At 42.4% G+C, this 21,075-nt stretch overlaps 1 protein-coding gene across 1 annotated transcript; it reads right to left on the bottom strand.

The window, feature by feature from the left end:
• On the bottom strand, window positions 1–18,121 carry LOC110526546 (vitamin D 25-hydroxylase). The gene is made up of 5 exons (XM_021607596.2): window positions 17,741–18,121; window positions 16,811–16,952; window positions 16,029–16,661; window positions 3,061–3,390; window positions 1–1,767 (listed from the first exon to the last, which is right to left on the bottom strand). The coding sequence occupies exons 1-5, from the start codon at window positions 17,978–17,980 to the stop codon at window positions 1,586–1,588; spliced, it is 1,527 nt and encodes a 508-aa protein (XP_021463271.1). The 5' UTR covers window positions 17,981–18,121; the 3' UTR covers window positions 1–1,585.
• Between the last annotated feature and the right edge of the window lie 2,954 nt (window positions 18,122–21,075).

The following is a 21,075-nucleotide window of genomic DNA, read 5'->3' as shown; positions in this document are numbered from 1 at the left end:
TGTTCTCTCAAATAATTTTATTGATACATACACACACCTACTCAATTGTAACTGTGTGTGTGTGTGTGGCATAAAAATCCCCTTGAATGTAACTGTACTATAACTTTGTCCTTGAAGTGTTTAGATCCTCCTGCCAACAACCACAGTTGGAACACTGATGTTTGCTGAAACGACTGCAATGTTACAGTTTCAATGCACACAAACAAGGCGCTCATCCAGGCGAATTGGCAGTCTGTCTACCTCAGCATAACTTTCTGAGAAGTGCAGTTAGTAGTTAGAGGTATGCTGAGTGCCAAAAATAGCCAGAGACATTACATCAATATGAAATATTACCCAGTAAGTCTGATGTATGCACAGCACAGCATTTGAGTTTTTTTTCTAGCCCTTTGGTCTGTTGAGTAGAAGTGAGAGGTCACTTAAGGAAATGGGTGACGCCCTCCCAGGCTCAGCTCCAACAACATGAAGATTATTTATAGTGTCTGTGTATCCCTGGACGACCCAGTCTGGACACATTCTGCCGGCTCACTGCAAAAGTCCATGTCTGACTAGTCCTGTACTGTAGTTTAGATAGACCTATGTTTTCTCTCCAGAAATGTTTCCTATAACTTATTGAGAGAAATACTGTCAGCATGTTGAAGAAAAAGAACAAGCGGCATAAAACATATCTAACTTGAATTTGTCTTAGGAAAGGCACACCATAAACATTGTAAGAAAGGTAAGTGGAGTACCAAAACGGCATTGTTCTTATTACAAAGTATGACCATAATAGACAAAAGTCAAATTTACTTAAATCACAAAGGACAGCATCACAAAGACATTTTCAACGAATATTGCAGTGGCTTTCTGAGAGAAGGCTTTTCCATGGAAGAATCCCTAGAGAGATCGGGTTCATTGTTAGTTCAGACTGCTTGATATGGCACTGATCCAGACTAAACACCATGTCCAGAGCCTTCTAGGAAAAGCTGGCTGCTAGTCTACTTATTTTCACTGTGCTGTAGAAACAGCTGAAACTACCCACTGGGAATAGGCATCAATTCAATGTCTATTCCACGTAGGTTCAATGTAATTTCATTGAAATGACATGGAAACAACAATGATTCAACCAGTGTGTGCCCAGTGGGTAATGTTCCTATTTCTCATCTAGGCAGGCTGTGAGAGAGAAGACAGGGCTGTGAACCATCATAGAGGTCCATCCTGTCAATCATTGATGTAATCCCGCAGGGAAGATGAGACATTTGATTATAAGGACACAGATAAAAAGTCAATTCTAATTCAAGATTAATTCATAGTATATGTCTGCATGTATTGTTTAAATATTCACACTTCTTATCTTCTCGATTAAACTTACTGAGAAGTTCCACCTGATATTTCCGGATCTCGCCAGTAACATTTCTGGTGATCCTGTGACTTTGCAAATGGTGCTGTGCAAACATGCAATTGCTCAGAAACAACCATCGGCTGATGTTTAGAATTCTAGCAGTTCTGTGTAAAACACAGGGTAGGAGTCCAAGCTCTAGACCCCTGTTCTGTTCTGACTAAACCCCCAACCCCCCCACCCCTTCGGGCTGTGCCTTCTGAGAATCTGTCACTGCTGCCTGCGGACGGCGCAGATGGAGTAAGGCAGCGGCTGCAGTGTCATGCCCAGTTTGGGGGTGAGGCTTGGCACTGTGCCGGGGGGGAACTGCAGGTGGAAGCGCTGCAGCATGGTGGTGAAGAACAGGAACATCTCCATCCTGGCCAGATGCTCGCCCAAACAGTGACGCTTCCCTGAGGACAAACCACACAACATGGATTGAGTTTTGTGAAGATCATGTCATACTTTGTATCATCTACTCTACTCAGAGGAGGCTGGTGAAGGGAGGACTGCTCGTCGTAATGGCTGACATGAAATCAACGGAACGGTATCAAACCATTCCATTCCAGCCATTACAATGAGCCGTCTGCCGATTTAGTGACACCAGCTACTACTGACTACTGTTTTCCAGTGAACATTCAACCAATACAACATACCTATTGTACTCAATGTATCTGTTAAGTGATAGTAAAGGACCTTTACTATCACTGTAATCAGCTGTTTAGTGTTTACCTTATTAGGATATAGGTTATGGCTGGGAAAAGGTTTACACTTGCATACACAGCGCAACTTGAGCAATAGAGGGAACCACATGTATGGGTGGTATGACAGATAATTTGTTTTGTTTGAACTGACATGGTGGTGTTTTTCTGTCTTAACAGTACTTTCCTTTACTAATGGCAGCGTTGTAGTCTGCAATAGCCCCAGGGACAGGCTTGCTCACCAGTCTATTAATTAAGTGCTCAAATAGATTACTGGGCCTTCATACCCGTAAGGTTGTTGTAATACCGGAGAGGCTCTAGCTTTTATTACATTTGACTCATTGTAGGTAAAATGAAATGAGATCATAGCTGGGGTATACAGTTAAAGACATGCTCCGGTACTTTGGCAACTAAGAAAGTATTTTTCAATGTGTAGTTCATACATGCATAATCTATGAGCAGAATTACTGTCTTACCTCAATTAGACACAAAATCCCTATTTTGAAAGCGACTTTTATTGAAGCTGTGCTGCGTTATTTTCCCTACATTTCCCTCCACGTGGGCCTGCCACCTAGCAATTTGAGTTATAGCCAATGAGCTTCAGCCTCTCACATTTGAGTGACAGGTAGCAAGAGGCCTGCCCAGCATTATCCAATGAGGTTGCAGGGCGGGCCCAGCTCAGTGGGCACAGTACAGAGAGAGAGAGAGCAATGACGTGGTGCACATATCTGCATATATGTGACGTAGTATGCCATTTTTGGGGACCATTTTTGGCTCATGAGTGCTACTTTCAGAACTACTGCCTAAAACGTATACAAACATACAGAAGAATCTCTAATATATTGGAATTTCATGCCCATGATGACTATTAACCCTGTTTTTAAGCATTACAATTTAGATTAGGCAAGAGGAGAGTCATTCAAGTGAGAGGGTGTACACAGTATGTGTGTGAGAGTCTGTGCTACTCTCTTTGGGGGCCTAGGAGTGGAAAGAAGCCAGACTCACCCAGAGAGAAGGGTAGGAAAGCTTCCCGTCGGACAAAGTTTCCATTGCTGTCCAGGAAGCGATGTGGTGAGAAGGTTCCAGGGTCGCACCAATACTTCTCATCAAAGTGCACAGAGTACAGGTTGGTGATGACCATGGTGCCTTTGGGGATGTTGTAGCCGCTCACCAGTGTGTCCTGAGTGGTGGCGCGGAAGATGCCCAGGGGCACAATGTTACAGAAGCGCAGGACCTCATGTAGCACCGCTTCCACATAGGGCATCCTCTTTTTGTCTGCAAGCGAGGGGGACTTCTCACTTCCCAGCACACTGTCCAGCTCCGTATGCACCTTCTCTACACAGAGGAAACACCAGCAGCAAACTGTCAATACCTTTTCATCACAATGTGCTTTCTGCTTGCTAAACTCTAAACTCGAGGGTGACTGTTGTTGATGTGTGCAGAGGGTCCCTGGTTCGCGCCCGGGTATGGGCGAGGGGACGGTCTAAAGTTATACTGTTACGCCTGGCACCTACTACCATACCCCATTTAAAGGCATTTAAATATTTTGTCTTGCCAATTCACCCTCTGAATGGCACACACATATAATCCATGTCTCAAGGCTTAAAAATATTTATTTAACCTGTCCCCTATCCTTGTTTAGTTTATTAATTCAACCATTTAAAAAACAAGTACACACAAAACTTGACAAACCCATACATGCACATGAGTAAAATCATGGAGGATAACACACAATAAAGTCTGGGACTTATTTTCATTGTGGTCCTCTTGAAACAAGATGGCTAGGCAAGATCGAACACAGTTAAACACAGTACGGCATTGAGATGATAAAACATAAAAACAAAGAAGCAGAACATTATCTCATCATTGCAGTTACATTGTAGGGGTTATTCATATGGGCACAGAAGACATCAAACTTATTTTTACTTTATTTTTAAAGCTGCCCAGAGAGGACGTTGTTTTTATGGGCAGAGGCAACTCATTCCATTCTGAGGCTACAGAATACAAGAAAGTTCTACGCTGTTCTATGCTGAATAGTGTCCAGCTGCCTAATGGACCCTATTCTGACTACACTACTGAAAGAGCTACTTCCTGAGCCTGGTCCGGCTATGTTGATCATAATAAACGGCTCCCTATCCTCCGGATGTGTACCAAATGAACTAAAAATGGCAGTAATAAAGCCTTTCCTGAAAAAGTCCAACCTTGACACGGAAAATTTAAAAAACTATCGGCCTATATCGAAAAAGCTTTTGTGCAGCAGCAACTCACTGCCTTCCTGAAGACAAATAATGTTTACGAAACACTCCAGTCTGGTTTTAGACCCCATCATAGTACTGAGACGGCACTCGTGAAGGTGGTAAATTACCTTTTAATGGCGTCAGACCAAAGGCTCTGCATCTGTCATCGTGCTCCTAGACCTTAGTGACGTTTTTGACACCATTGATCACCACATTATTTTTAAGAGATTGACCCTCTTGGTCTACACGGAAAAGTTCTTGCCTGGTTTAGATCTTATCTGTTGGAAAATATAGAATTGACTCGCTTTGGATGGTTTGCCCTTTCACAAATCAATTGTATGTTTCGGTGTTCCTCAAGGTTTCATTTTAGGACCACTATTGTTTTCACTATATATTCTACCTCTTGTTGATGTCATTCAGAAATACAATGTCAACTTTCACTGCTATGCAGGCGACCCACAGCTGAACATTTTGATTAAACATGGTGAAGCCCCAAAATTGTCTACCCTGGAAGCCTGTGTTTCAGACATAAGGAAGTGGATGACGGAAAATGTTTTACTTTTAAACTCGGGCAAAACAGAGATGTTTGTGCTAGGTCCCAAGAAACAAAGAGATCTGCTGTTTGATCTGAAAATGAATGTTGATGGTTATACAGTCTCAAATAAAACTGTGAAGGACCTCTGCATTGCGCTGGACTATCTTTTGACGAACATATCAAGAATATTTCAAGGGCAGCTTTTTTCCATCTTTGTAACATTGCACAAATCTGAAACTTTGTACAAAAATGATGCAGTAAAGCTAATTTGCTTTTGTAACTTTTAGATTAGACTACTGCAATTCTCTCCTCTCTGGCTACCCGGATAAAACAATACATTAAATTCAGTTAGTGATAAATACAGACCACCATAGTGCCTGTGCCCAAGAACACTAAGGTAACCTACCTAAATGACTACCGACCCGTAGCACTCACATCTGTAGCCATAAAGTGCTTTGAAGGGCTGGTCATGGCTCACATCAACACCATTATCCCAGGAACCCTAGACCCACTCCAATTTGCATACCGCCCCAACAGATCCACAGATGATGCAATCTCTATTAGAGGTCAACCAATTATGATTTTTCAACGCCGATACCGATTATTGGAGGACCAAAAAAAGTCGATATCGATTAATCGGATGATTTTTTAAAGTTATTTGTAATAATGACAATTACAACAATACTGAATGAACACTTATTTTAACTTAATCAATTTAGCCTCAAATAAATAATGAAACATGTTCAATTTGGTTTAAATAATGCAAAAACAAAGTGTTGGAGAAGAAAGTAAAAGTGCAATATGTGCCATGTAAGAAAGCTAATGTTTAAGTTCCTTGCTCAGAACATGAGAACATATGAAAGCTGGTGGTTCCTTTTAACATGAGTCTTCAATATTCCCAGGTAAGAAGTTTTAAGTTGTAGTTATTATAGGAATTATAGGACTATTTCTCTCTATACGATTTGTATTTCATATACCTTTGACTATTGGATGTTCTTATAGGCATTTTAGTATTGCCAGTGTAACAGTATAGCTTCCATCCCTCTCCCCGCCGCTACCTGGGCTCGAACCAGGAACACATCGACAACAGCAACCCTCGAGGCAGTGTTACCCATGCAGAGCAAGGCGAACAACTACTCCAAGTCTCAGAGCGAGTGACGTTTGAGACGCTATTAGCGCGCACCCCGCTAACTAGCTAGCCATTTCACATCGGTTACACCAGCCTAATCTCGGGAGTTGATAGGCTTGAAATCATAAATAGTGCAATGCTTAGAGCTGCTGGCAAAACGCACGAAAGTGCTGTTTGAATGAATGCTTAGGAGCCTGCTGGTGCCTACCATCGCTCAGTCAGACTGCTCTATCAAATCATAGACTTAATTATAACATGATAACACACAGAAATACGAGCCTTAGGTCATTAATATGGTCGAATCCGGAAACTATCATTTCAAAAAACAAAATGTTTATTCTTTCAGTGAAATACGGAACCGTTCCGTATTTTATCTAACGGATGGCATCCCTAAGTCTAAATATTGCTGTTACATTGCACAACCTTCAATGTTATGTCATAATTACGTAAAATTCTGGCAAATTAGTTCGCAATGAGCCAGGCGGCCCAAACTGTTGCATATACCCTGACTCTGCATGCAATGAACGCAAGAGAAGTGACACAATTTCACCTGGTTAATATTGCCTGCTAACCTTTCTTTTAGCTAAATATGCAGGTTTAAAAATATTTACTTCTGTGTATTGATTTTAAGAAAGGCATTGATGTTTATGGTTAGGTACAGTTGGAGCAAAGACAGTCCTTAAACCAGACTAGATAAACTAGTAATATCATCAACCATGTGTAGTTATAACTAGTCAATTATGATTGATTGATTGTTTTTTATAAGATAAGTTTAATACTAGCTAGCAACTTACCTTGGCTTCTTACTGCATTCGCGTAACAGGCAGGCTCCTCGTGAGGCAGGTGGTTAGAGCATTGGACTGGTTAACCGTAAGGTTGCAAGATTGAATCCCTGATTGAAGCTAAGGACCCTGCGACTAAACACCTCCCTCTGCAACTGGATCCTGGACTTCCTGATGGACCCCCCCCAGGTGGTAAGGGTAGGTAACAACACATCCGCCACGCTGATCCTCAACACAGTGGCCCCTCAGGGGTGAATGCTCAGTCCACTCCTGTACTCCCTGTTCACTCATGACTGCATGGCCAGGCACGACTCCAACACCATCATTAAGTTTGCCGATGACACAACAGTGGTAGGCCTGATCACCGACAACGACAAGACAGCCTATAGGAAGGTCAGAGACCTGGCCGTGTGGTGCCAGTATAACCTCTCCCTCAACGTGATCAAGACAAAGGAGATGATTGTGGACTACAGGAAAAAGAGGACCGAGCATGCCCCCATTCTCATCGATGCAGTAGAGCAGGCTGCAGTGGAGCAGGTTGAGAGCTTCAAGTTCCTTGGTGTCCACATCTCCAACAAACTAACATGGTCCAAGCACACTAAAACAATCGTGAAGAAGGCACGACAAAAACTATTCTCCCTCAGGAGACTGAAAAAATTTGGCATGGGTCCTCAGATCCTGAAAAGGTTCTACAGCTGTACCATCGAGAGCATCACTGCCTGGTATGGCAACTGCTCTGCCTCCGACCGCAAGGCACTACAGAGGGTAGTGCGAATGGCCCAGTACATCACTGTGCCAAACTTCCTGTCATCCAGGACCTCTTTACCAGGCGGTGTCAGGCTGTTACCAGGCTGTTCTCTCTGCTACCGCACGGCAAGCGTTACCGGAGCGCCAAGTCTAGGTCCAAGAGGCTTCTAAACAGCTTCTATCCCCAAGCCATAAGACTCCTGAACACCTAATCAAATGGCTACCCAAATGGGTATCACCTATGCATAGTCACTTTAATTACTCTACCTACCCCATTGACTCTGTTCCGGTACCCCCCTGTATATAGTCTCACTATTGTTATTTTACTGCTGATCTTTAATTAATTGTTACTTTTATTTCCTATTCTTACCTGTATTATTTTTAACTGTATTGTTGGTTAGGGGCTCGTAAGTAAGCATTTCACTGTAAGGTCTTGTTATATTCGGCGCATGTGACTAATAAAATTTGATTTGAAATATTGCTGCTAGAATCTTGATTAGAACCACAAAATTTGATCATATTACTCCAGTACTGTTACTTCCTGTTAAGGCTAAGTTCAAGATTTTACTGCTAACCTACAAATCATTACTGTAACGATGAATCTGTGAGTCGCAAAGCAGGAGAAACGTTTAATAAAGCAACAAACATGAAACGAGACAACATAACAGTGGCGCTTACTTGTAAACACTGGAACAATATTGACTGAGGAAGAAACCCAAGGAAGTGACAGATATAGGGGAGGTAATCAGGAAGGTAATGGCGTCCAGGTGAGGACAGGCTTCCATCTGCAGGTGTGTGTAATGATGGATGCCAGGTGTGCGTAATGATGGATCGCAGGACCGGTGGTTAGTAGACCAGAGGGGAGGAGCGTGAGTAGATGTGTGAATTACATGGACTTGCTCATACCTATCTCTCTGATTTGGTCATGCTGTACATACTTACACATACTCTACGGTCACAAGACGCAGGCCTCCTTATTGTCCCTAGAATTTCTAAGCAAACAGCTAAAGGTAGGGCTTTCTCCTTTAGAGTTCCATTTTTACGGAATGGTCTGCCTATCAATGTGAGATACGCAGACTCAGTCTCCACCTTTTAGTCTTTACTGAAGACTCATCTCTTCAGTAGGTCCTATGACTGAGTTTAGTCTTGGCCAGGAGTGTAAAGGTGAACTGCAAGGCACTGGAGTGACGAATCCCCCTTGCTGTCTCTGTCTGGCCGGCTCCCGTCTCTCCACTGGAATTCTCTGCTTCTAACCTTATTATGGGGGCTGAGTCATTGGCTTACTAGTGCTCTTCCATGCCGTCCCTAGAAAGGGTGTGTCACATCATGCCAGTATTTTGCCATTATACTTGACTTGAGTGGGTTGAGTCACTGACGTGATCTTCCTGTCCGGTTTTGCGCCACCTCGAGCTCGTGTGCTGGAGGGTATCTTTGTGGGCTATACTTAGCCTTGTCTCAGGGCAGAAATGGCGCCTTAAGAAATGGCAGCAGTTTTACGGGCGCCCAAGCAATTGTGCTATTATGTGGGTTTTTTTGCGTTATTTGTAACTTATTTTGTACATAATGTTTCTGCAACTGTATCTTACGGCAAAAAAAGAGCTTCAGGATATCAGCGATCAATCACCTCGGATTAGACAAAGATTTTTTCTTCAACGAACAAGACATTCTCCAAACATCCGGCAGGGCCGACATCCCCGTTATTTGCAAGAGGAAGCGACGCAGGTACAGAGGACAAAGAGCCGGATGCCCGGTCAGGATCCGGAAAAGGCGAGTGGGAAAGCTGCCGTTACTGTAAATACTACTCGCCAACGTGCAATCATTGGACAATAAACTAGACGAGGTACGATCACGAATATCCTACCAACGGGACATGAAAAACTGTAATATCCTATGTTTCACGGAATCATGTCTGAATGACGACATGGATATTCAGCTAACGGGATACACGCTGCACCGGCAAGATAGAACAGCACACTCTGGTAAGACGAGGGGGGGCGGTCTGTGCATATTTGTAAACAACAACTGGTGCACGAAATCTAAGGAAGTCTCTAGATTTTGCTCGCCTGAAGTAGAGTATATTGTGAAAAATTGCAGGCCACACTACTTGCCTAGAGAGTTTTCAGCTATACTTTTTGTGGCTGTCTATTTACCACCACAGACAGATGCTGGCACTAAGACCGCACTCAGTCAGCTGTATAAGGAAATAAGCAGGAAAGGAAACCACTCACCCAAAGGCGGTGCTCCTAGTGGCCGGAGACTTTAATGCAGGGAAACTTAAATCAGTTCTACCAAATTTCCATCAACATGTCAAATGTGCAACCAGAGGGAAAAAAAGTCTAGATCCCCTGTACTCCACACACAGAGACGCATACAAAGCTCTCCCTCGTCCTCCATTTGGTAAATCCGACCATAACTCTATCCTCCTGATTCCTGCTTACAAGCAAAAATTAAAGCAGGAAGCACCGGTGACTCGGTCTTTAAAAAAGTGGTCAGATGAAGCAGATGCTAAATTACAGGACTGTTTTGCTATCACAGACCGGGATTCTTGTTCCGGGATTCTTCCGATGGCATTAAGGAGTACACCACATCAGTCACTGGCTTTATCAATAAGTGCATTGAGGAAGTCGTCCCCACAGTGACTGTACGTACATACCCCAACCAGAAGCCATGTATTACAGGCAACATTCTCACTGAGCTAAAGGGTAGAGCTGCCGCTTTCAAGGTGCGGGACTCTAACCCGGAAGCTTACAAGAAATCCTGCTATGCCCTGCGACGAACCATCAAACAGGCAAAGCATCAATACAGGGCTAAGATTGAATCATACTACACCGTCTCTGACGCTCGTCTTATGTGTTTTAGACTACAAAGGGAAGCACAGCCGCAAGCTGCCCAGTGAGACGAGCCTACCAGACAAGCTAAAATCACTTCTATGCTCGCTTCGTGGCAAGCAACACTGAGGCATGCATGAGAGCATCAGCTGTTCCGGACGACTGTGTGATCACGCTCTCTGTAGCCGATGTGAGTAAGACCTTTAAACTGGTCAACATACACAAGGCTGCGGGGCCAGATGGATTACCAGGACGTGTGCTCCGGGCATGTGCTGGCCAACTGGCAGGTGTCTTCACTAACATTTTCAACATGTCCCTGATTGAGTCTGTAATACCAACATGTTTCAAGCAGACCACCATAGTCCCTGTGCCCAAGAACACAAAGGCAACCTGCCTAAATGACTACAGACCCGTAGCACTCACGCCCGTAGCCATGAAGTGCTTTGAAAGGTTGGTAATGGCTCACATCAACACCATTATCCCAGAAACCCTAGACCCACTCCAATTTGCATATCGCCTCAACAGATCCACAGATGATGCAATCTCTATTGCACTCCACACTGCCCTCTCCCATCTAGACAAAAGGAACACTTATGTGAGAATACTATTCATTGGCTACTGCTCAGCGTTCAACACCATAGTACCCTCAAAGCTCATCGCTAAGCTAAGGATCCTGGGACTAAACACCTCCCTCTGCAACTGAATCCTGGACTTCCTGACGGGCCGCCCCCAGGTGGTGAGGGTAGGTAGCAACACATCTGCCACGCTGATTTTCAACACTGGAACTCCCCAGGCGTGCGTGCTCAGTCCCCTCCTGTACTCCCTGTTCACCCACGACTGCATGGCCAGGCATGACTCCAACACCATCATTAAGTTTGCAGACGACACAACAGTGGTAGGCCTGATCACCGACAACGACGAGACAGCCTATAGGGAGGATGTCAGAGACCTGGCCGGGTGGTGCCAGAATAACAACCTATCCCTCAATGTAACCAAAACCAAGGAGATTATTGTGGACTACAGGAAAAGGAGGACCGAGCACTCCCCCATTCTCATCGACGGGGCTGTAGTGGAGCAGGTTGAGAGCTTCAAGTTCCTTGGTGTCCACATTAACAACAAACTAGAATGGTCCAAACACACCAAGACAGTCGTGAAGAGGGCACGGCAAAGCCTATTCCCCCTCAGGAAACTAAAAAGATTTTGCATGGGTCCTGAGATCCTCAAAAGGTTCTACAGCTGCAACATTGAGAGCATCCTGACTGGTTGCATCACTGCCTGGTAAGGCAATTGCTCGGCCTCTGACCGCAAGGCACTACAGAGGGTAGTGCGTACGGCCCAGTATATCACTAAGCTGCCTGCCATCCAGGACCTCTACACCAAGCGGTGTCAGAGGAAGGCCCTAAAAATAGTCATAGCCTGTTCTCTTTATTACTGCATTGCAAGCGGTACCGGAGTGCCAAGTCTAGGACAAAAAGGATTCTCAACAGTTATTACCCCCAAGCCATAAGACTCCTGAACAGGTAATCAAATGGCTACCCAGACTATTTGAATTGTGTGCCACCCCCCCAACCAACCCCTCTTTTTACACTGCTGCTATTCTCTGGTTAACATATATGCATAGTCTCTTTAACTATACATTCAGGTACATACTACCTCAATTGGGCCGACCAACCAATGCTCCCGCACATTGGCTAACCGGGCTAGTTGCATTGTGTCCAACCCACCACCCGCCAACCCCTCTTTTACACTACTGCTCCTCTCTGTTCATCATATATGCATAGTCACTTTAACCATATCTACATGTACATACTACCTCAATCAGCCTGACTAACTGGTGTCTGTATATAGCCTCGCTACTTCTATAGCCTGTCTTTTTACTGTTGTTTTATTTCTTTACCTACCTATTGTTCACCTAATACCTTTTTTTGCACTATTGGTTAGAGCCTGCAAGTAAGCATTCCCCTGTCCGGGGGGTACCTGTTGTATTCAGCGCACGTGACAAATAAACTTTGATTTGATTTGATTTAGTAAACTGGTGGGCTGTTGATTCAATACGGCCCCCCGGAATAATGCTCAGATCACATAAAGAATTTGCGATAGTAAAGTTTTGAAAAACGTATTTGTTATTCAAATTAAAAACCCAATGAATACTCACTCGCCTTTGTGTAATGATTTAACTCCCACCGCTTGTGGGACATTTATTTTGAAGGCATGTATAAATAACAACTGCACGAGGAAAGACAGTGACTGACAGGCTGACACACACGTTATAAATAGTAGCTCGCTAGAAATTGTGCAAAAATCTGTTTTTCAAAGAAAAGGAATGTAGACAATGAATGTAGGGTGTTCCAGCAAGAGTGGACATTTAAATATTTATTTATTGAGGTATCAGGGAAAGCTGTGTACTTAGTGTGCAAAGAGAACATCTCTGTCTTGAAAGACTACAACTTGTCCCGACACTTCCAGACGAAGCGTGCAGAGAAACATAAGAATATGTCTTCTGAGCAGAGGGAGAGTGCATCGAAGGAGTTGCTTTCTCAGTTGCAAAAGTAGCAAGGACTTTTCACAAAACTGCATTCAGAAAACTATGGAATTGCGAGAGCTAGCTATGTACTGTCCCACAAAATTGCTAAACATAGCAAGCCATTCGCTGAGGGCAAATTCATTAAAGAATGTTTAATTGACTCTGCAGCAATACCTTGCCCCGACAAGAAAGAGCTGTTTGAAAATGTTTCCCTGCCAAGAAAAACAGTGACACGGAGTGTTGAGGATATCGCAGAGAATATGGAACAACATTTGAAAGACAAGGTAAAGGAATTCACCTATTTCTACAAACTACAAGGGAAGGGCCTTTTTGCACATCAGATGTACAGCCTTGTCATAGCCTTCAAGGGAAAATGACTCCTCCTGACCCACCAAGTAAAAGCCAACAATCTCACCCATCTTCTGACACTACTAGTCTGTTCCCTATCAGATGACCAGCGGGAGAAGTATACATCGCTGCTGTGTGCTTTGAACAGTGAGTTTTCTCATCATTTTGAGGATTTCAAAGTGTTGGAAAATGACATGCTGTTGGTTTCCTCTCCTTTAACCTTCAATGTGAATAACGCTCCCACTGACCTGCATCATGAACTTATCAATCTTCAGTCTGATGCAGTGATTGGAGAACTACTCAAAACAATGTCACTGACGAGGTTCTATGCCTCTCTCAATGAACAAAACTTTACAAAGATTAGGAGTCATGCTCAAAAGATGTTTGTACTGTTTGGGTCAACCTATGTATGTGAACAGGCATTTTCAGTGATAAAATATAATAAATCAAGGCACAGATCATCTGTTACTGACTTTCGCCTCCCAGCAATTTTGCGCATAGCGATGTCAAAACTATACCTTACTTCACTGCTCTAGTCAATGCCCATCAGAGACTTCACTCCTCACACTGATTGAGTAGTTTAAATGTAATATTGAGCTCTCTTTCTTTCTTGTGTTTTTGTGCATACCCGTTAACAAGAGTTCTGTCCGTGGTGCTGAATGCACAGTGTACTTTTGTATAATGTATAATGTACATTATCTATAATGTATAATCCTGAATATATGATTCTGGCCCGTGATGTCAAAAATATATTCTAATGTGACACTCCATGGAAAATAATTGCCCTGCTCTACAACCACTGGGATTATTATTTGAGCCTGCTGGTCATCTATGAACGTTTGATCTTGAAAAACGAGCTGGCCTTAATGGTCATGTACATTTATACATTTTTGTCATTTAGCAGATGCCCTTATCCAGAGTGACTTACAGTAGTGAGTGCATACATTTTCGTACACTTATAATCTCAACCCGGCACAGCCAGAAGAGGACTGGCCACCCCTCAGATCCTGGTTCCTCTCTATGTTTCTTCCTAGGTTCCTGCATTTCTAGGGAGTTTTTTCCTAGCCACCGTGCTTCTGCATCTGCATTGCTTGCTGTTTGGGGTTTTAGGCTGGGTTTCTGTATAAGCACTTTGTGACATCTGCTGATGTAAAGAGGGCTTTATAAATAAAATTGATTTCATTGATTGAAGTGGATTTAGCAAGTGACATCAATAACGTGGTCAGTCTATGTCATTGAAAGAGCATTATGTTTTATACACTCAGCGTATACCTTAGTAGTGAAATAGTTTAAACAAAAATCTATTAAAAAAACTATTATTAATTACCTACAAACATACACTCCCCTCCGTATGTATTTGGACAGTGAAGCTAAAATTGTAAATTTGGCTCTATACTCCAGCATTTTGGATTTGTTATCAAATGTTTCATATGAGGCGAAGGTACAGAATGTCACCTTTCATTTGAAGGTATTTTCATTTATATCTGTTTTAAAGTTTAGAAATGAAAGCACTTTTACATATCTAGTCCTCCCATTTGAAGATGTCATATGTATTTGGACACATTCACTTATAGTGTATTAAAGCGGTCTAATGTTTAGTATTTGGTCCCATATTTCTAGTACGCAATGACTACATCAAGCTTGTGACTACACACTCGTTGGATGCATTTGGAGTTTGTTTTGGTTCATTTGGGGTTATGAATGATGGATGATGACTGGAGTAATTTTATTTCCAATTCATGACATCCCTAATCATGGTAGCATCCACATTAATGTAGCTGTGTTCAAAAACACAATTTCATTCTTACTTACAATACAAATGTCTACAAAATATTAAAATACAGTACATTGTCCACCATTCACTTCCTATTGGGCCAAGCAACACAACCAAAACAAGCTGTAAATGAATCCAACAAGTTTTTAAAGTCACAGCTTGATGTAGTCATTGTGTGCAAGGAATATGGGACCAAATACTACAATTTTTACTACGTTAAAACACTAAGTGAACTTGTCCAAATACTTATGATGTCTTCAAATGGGGGGATTAGATACATTTGCTACATGCTTTCAATTCTAAACGGTAAAACAGATATACATTATATATATATAAAAAATACCCTCAAATAAAAGGAACATTCTGTCCTGTCACCTAATATAAAATATTTGATATCAAATCTAAAATGGTGAATTATAGAGACACATTTACAATTGTAGCTTCACTGTCCGAAATAAGGACGAGGCAAGTCCCTTTACTGGACACCAGAGGAGAAGAGGAGAAAGAAAGACCAAGGATGACCTGTTAGCGAACCGTTGAAACTGAGCTTAATACCAGAATAGGCCTCATCTGAAAAAGAGACAAACAAAATAGAAAAGGACAGGAAGAGATGGAGGGACGTTGTGGAGGTCTTATGCACCACTTGACATGATGAGGCCTGAGTAAGGACAAGGCAGGGTGCTAAGAGGCCTGATTAAGGACAAGGCATGGTGCCATGAGGCCTGAGTGAGAACAAGGCAGGGTGCCATGAGGCCTGAGTGAGGACAAAGCAGGGTGCTATGAGGCCTGAGTAAGGACAAGACAGGGTGATATGAGGCCTGAGTGAGGACAAGGCAGGGTGATATGAGGCCTGAGTGAGGACAAGGCAGGGTGATATGAGGCCTGAGTGAGGACAAGACAGGGTGCTATGAGGCCTGAGTGAGGACAAGGCAGGGTGATATGAGGCCTGAGTGAGGACAAGACAGGGTGCTATGAGGCCTGAGTGAGGACAAGGCAGGGTGATATGAGGCCTGGGTGAGGACAAGGCAGGGGACTTGAGGCCTACTGTGCTATAAGGCAGCACACTGACCTTGAATGTTGGGGTAGAGGGCCATGTAGAGCATAGCCCAGCGTAGGGTGTTGGTGGTGGTCTCCGTGCCTGCGATGATGAGCTCGCCCACAGAGTAGATTAGGTTCTCCCTGGAATACGGGGTGCCCAAGTCGCCAGCACTCTTGTCCAACTTGTTCAGGTAGTCATCAATGTAGTGGCGCGGGAAGTTGCACACTCTGCCCTCCGAGAAGCGCCTGATGATCTGCTCCAGGAAGTTATAGACCTTGGCTGCGTTGCGGAACAGCTTCTGGTGCTTTCCAAAGGGGAGGTACTCGATCCATGGGAAGGCGTTGTAAAGGAAGGCCCAGCCACTGACAGCCAGCTCCACATTCTCACTGAAGATCTCGATCATGTGCTGGAAGTCACAGTTGTCGTACGTGAAACGCTCGCCGAAGATGATGAGGTTGGTGATGTTGGACACAGCATTGGTCACCAGGTGCTTTGGGTTAAAGGGTTTCCCTTTGTGTTCGTCGATGGCATCCACAAAAAACATGCACTCTTCCAGGATCTTCTGGTCGAGGGGCTTTTGAAAACTGCCAAAGTAACGAAAGGAGTTGCTGGCCAGTTGACGATGTTCAATCCATCCATTGCCAAATTTAGCATTCAGAAGTCCTGAGAAGGAAGATATTGAGATTAGAGCAGGCATAAATAGCCTAGAGAGTTCGATAACACCAAGCTTGTATTTGCATGTAATATCTAATAACAATATACCAATGTAATAATGTGCATATTTCAGAATACATTATAACTGACTTTCTTACCTCCCATTTTTGTCATTTTCATAAATAAAGGCAGCGATGGCCGGTCAGAAAAGACATCACCCTGGTGGTACAGGCATTCTCTGATGGCATCATATCCATTCAGAACCACTGCTGAGTAGCCTCCCAAATCAAGACTGAAAATCTGAGATAAAATACTTGAATAAATAGACATCCAAAATAATATGCCATTTCTTTTCCCAAAATGTTTCATATTTTTTTTATTTGAAAAGGTAGTATGACATAACATATAAATTGCAAATGATCTATTAGGCTAGTTTAGAGGTAGTCTGGCTCTATTTGCCGAGGCATGCTGACTAAGAGTACCTTCGCCATTTTTCGAAACCCTGCAAGCGCAGCTGGAGCCTGCCAACACTTAGCGAATAGCGAGCCTCTTCTGTTCAGTTTTCTGAGTTTTTTTTCTAGGCTGACGTAATATTTTGACATACATAAGGAATTCTGGGGTGTGTCGGATGATTATTTATTTTTTTACCTTTATTTAACTAGGCAAGTCAGTTAAGAACTTATTTTTTACGATGACAGGCTAACGGTGAACAATGTGTTACTGCCTTGTTCAGCGGCAGAATGACAGATTTTTACCCTGGCAGCTCGGGTTTCGATCTTGCAACCTTTCGGTTACTGGCCCAATGCTCTAACCTCTAGGCTACCTGCAAACTGTATTTCAATGTTTTTTCACGAATGCAATTAAAGCAACTTTGAGATTCTGTTTTGTAATGAAAAGCGACATATAAAATACATATTGTAATGCAAAAATCCGTATTCATAAATTAACACTCAATAGGCTAAACCGCAATAGTTAACCGGTTTGAGCACAAGAAGACTAGCCTACATGGGGGTGCACACAAGTAGCCAACACAAAAAAATGCCTAGGTTTAGTCAAGTCACTTTGACACAATAAGGTAAGTACCGTACCTGCCCATGGATTTCACTCTGTTTCTTCATAAAGACGTGCGGTTCTGTTGCTAGAGACATAATGTTCCCTATGACAGGGATAGGTGACGGTCCAGGAGGGAATCCTCGTGGTCTCCTCTGCTTCACAAGCTGCCGGATCAGCAAAATAACAATAAGGGAAATAAGTAAACTACACAGACCTAAGAAAGCCTGTCCATGCGACACTTCTGAGACTAGGGATGATAACTGAATTAATACCATTTTTCTCTCTCTAACTTTGCTGTCTGTACTAAGCTCTCCTCTGTGAAAGAGTTATGTAGGCTATATCATCTTGCACATGTTTCTATCCCATGCCTCTACCCAATAGGATACTTCTCCCTCTACAAGGCTAAGTTTGGCTGGAAGTTTAGCTGTAATGACTATCGATGAACTTTGATCAGCCTTCGATCAATTCTAGCAATCAACAAATCGTGATTCTGCTATTTCTGAGGATTTGATTTCCCAATGATGATTCCTGGCCATTTGTTGGCATGCAGCATAACTTGCCGGCCAGCTGGCACCACACAGATCAAGTTGGTTAAAAAAAAGCTATATTTTTTCACCGCTGATTCAGCCTGTACTCAGACTAGACATAACATAGTAAACGAAACTTCGGGACACTCAATTTAGCATGATATATTACATTTGTTATGGTTACATAAGACAGAATGTTACTAAAGGCAGAAACAAAAGGCTGGTGGATAATTAGCAACTTTGCAACTACTTACTACGTTTTAGCTACTTTGCAACTAGCATGTTAGCTAACCCTTCACCTTAACCCAATAATCTAACTCCTAACCCTAACCCCAACTTCTAACGTTGGCATTAGCCACCTAGCCACCTAGATAAAGTTAGCCACAACAAATTGAAATTCATAACATATATGTATTGAAAATTCGTAACATATTGTCACAGATTAATAGATACCATACCAAACCTAACATATACTAATTTGAGTGTCTTGGAATATAGATTTTTTTCTGTGTTACGTCCAAATTGGCTGATCCCATTGTCATAGCATACTTTCTATGTGAGTGTTGTTTAGACTGTCTTATATCTAGACACATTGGCATTATGCAGCAAAAGCAAGGTTCATGTTTGATTCAAGAGAGCTATTTCTATAACTCATAGCCTAATGCTGTATAATAAATATAATATTTATTTCAAATGCATGTGATATAACACATAGGCCTAACCTATAATACAATTTTAAAATACCTAGGTCATGGGGTAAAACATGTCCTTGTCTGCATTAGGATATAAACGTCGCCCTATACTATGTTGTTGCATTAGGATAAACTTCACCCTATACTGTGTTGTTGCATTAGGATGTAAACTTCGCCCTATACTGTGTTGTTGGAACACCCTACAATCAGTAGGATACAAGAATAGATCAATCACTTTCTTCACAATTGTGCCATTCTGTCTGGGATGTGTTCTTTTTGGTAGGCTACACCAGCACCAACATGCAGTCTGGGTTGTACATTAACGGTATTACAATATAAAGATGAGTATCTTTACCCAAGTAAAGTGTCAATTAGTGTCAATCATTAATGCAAACAACTTGCAGAATGTCTGTCTATAAGGGCAAAAGGCGAGACCCAGATGCAGACAAAGGAGGCAGATGGTTAGAGTCTTTGTAGTTTATTTATAATCCAAAAGGAGAAGGCAAGAGCCTGGTCTTGGACAGGCAAAATGTCAAAACCAGATTCTGAGTCCAAGGGGTAAAGAATGACAGACAGGCTCGATGTCAGGGCAGACAAAAGGTACGGAGTCCAGAAAAAACAGGCAAGGGTCAAATCTGTGAAGATTGGAAAAAGAGAATAGAAAACATGCTGGTTGACTTGAAAACATATAAGACAAACTGGCACAGAGAGACAGGAAACACTGGGATAAATACACTGGGGAAAATAAGCGACACCTGGAGGAGGTGGAGACAATCACAAGAACAGGTGAAACAGATCAGGGCGTGACAATGTCATATCATGTAAACAATCACAAATGATTACAATAGCAATGCTCACGCTATATGGCACATTTCTTCCTACATTAACCTCCTGTGGCTCTATGCACTATAATGTACCTTGTCACAGCCCTTTGGAGCATCGAGAGAACCTGAGGACATCATTCAAATCAGAAACTGACCCAGGGTATATCAAGTCTCCAGTGGTGTAAAGTAATTAAATGAAATACTTTAAAGTACTACTTACTGTAAGTAGTTGTTTTGGGTATCTTTACTTTACTATTTCTATTTTTGACAACTTTTACTTCACTACATTCCTAAAGAAAATGTACTTTTTACTCCATACATTTTCCCTGACAACCGAAAGTACTCGTTACATTTTGAATGCTTAGCAGGACAGGACAATTGTCTAATTCATGCACTTATTAAGAGAACACGTGGTCATCCCTACTGCCTATGTTCTGGTGGACTCACTAAACACCAATGCATCTTTTGTAAGTAATGTGTGAGTGTTGGCGATCCCCCTGGCTATCCATACATTTTCAAAACAAGAAAATGGTGCCGTCTGCTTTGTAGAATTTGAAATTATTTATACTTTTGATACTTAAGTATATTTTAGCAGTTACACTTACTTTTTATACTTAAGTATATTTAAAACCAAATAATTTTAGACTTTTCCTCAAGTAGTATTTTACTGGGAGACTTTCACTTTTACTTGAGTAACTTTCTGTGAAGGTATCTTTACTTTTACTCAAGTATGATGATTGGGTACTTTTTCCACCACTGCAAGTCTCCAATAGGTTACGTTGGGGTGTGGAAGGAAAGCCTACTCAGCCATTTCAGTGAAGTACTGTACCACACATTTCTCCAGTAGTGCGTCTTACACGGAACCCAAACCGTCTGTGCGTGTGTGCCATCATGCGCCATCGTGCATAAATGTATGTTGTCCCCCCACAACAAACGTGATCACGACACGCAGGTTAAAATATCAAAACAAACTCTGAACCAATTACATTAATTTGGGGTTAGGTCAAAAAGCATTAAACCTTTATGGCAAGGTAGCTAGCTTGCACTTGCTAACTAATTTGTCCTATTTAGCTAGCTTGCTGTTGCTAGCTAATTTGTCCTGGGATATAAACATTGAGTTGTTATTTTACCTGAAATGCACAAGGTCCTCAACTCCAACTATTAATCCACACACAAAACGGTCAAACTAATCGTTTCTAGTCATCTCTCTTCCTTCCAGGCTTTTTCTTCTCTTGACTATGCGATTGGCAACTTTCATAAATTAGATGCATTACCGTCCCAGACCTCGTTCGTCTTTCATCTTTCAGTCACCCACGTGGGTATACCT

This window comes from Oncorhynchus mykiss, chromosome 6 (genome assembly GCF_013265735.2).
Source record: "Oncorhynchus mykiss isolate Arlee chromosome 6, USDA_OmykA_1.1, whole genome shotgun sequence".
Taxonomy (NCBI): domain Eukaryota; kingdom Metazoa; phylum Chordata; class Actinopteri; order Salmoniformes; family Salmonidae; genus Oncorhynchus; species Oncorhynchus mykiss.
The sequence above is the reverse complement of the archived record's forward strand: the minus strand, read 5'-3'. Positions and strand labels throughout refer to the sequence as shown.

Bases quoted from the DNA above. Each gene is read 5' to 3' on its own strand.
- LOC110526546 (XM_021607596.2), bottom strand. From the start codon at position 17,980: ATGGTATTAATTCAGTTATCATCCCTAGTCTCAGAAGTGTCGCATGGA. The intron at 16,662-16,810 runs GTAAGAAAGTCA...CTTCCTTCTCAG, and splicing joins GAAAATGACAAAAATGGGAG to GACTTCTGAATGCTAAATTT. The intron at 3,391-16,028 runs GTCAGTGTGCTG...TCCTCTGTGTAG, and splicing joins CCTCTACCCCAACATTCAAG to AGAAGGTGCATACGGAGCTG.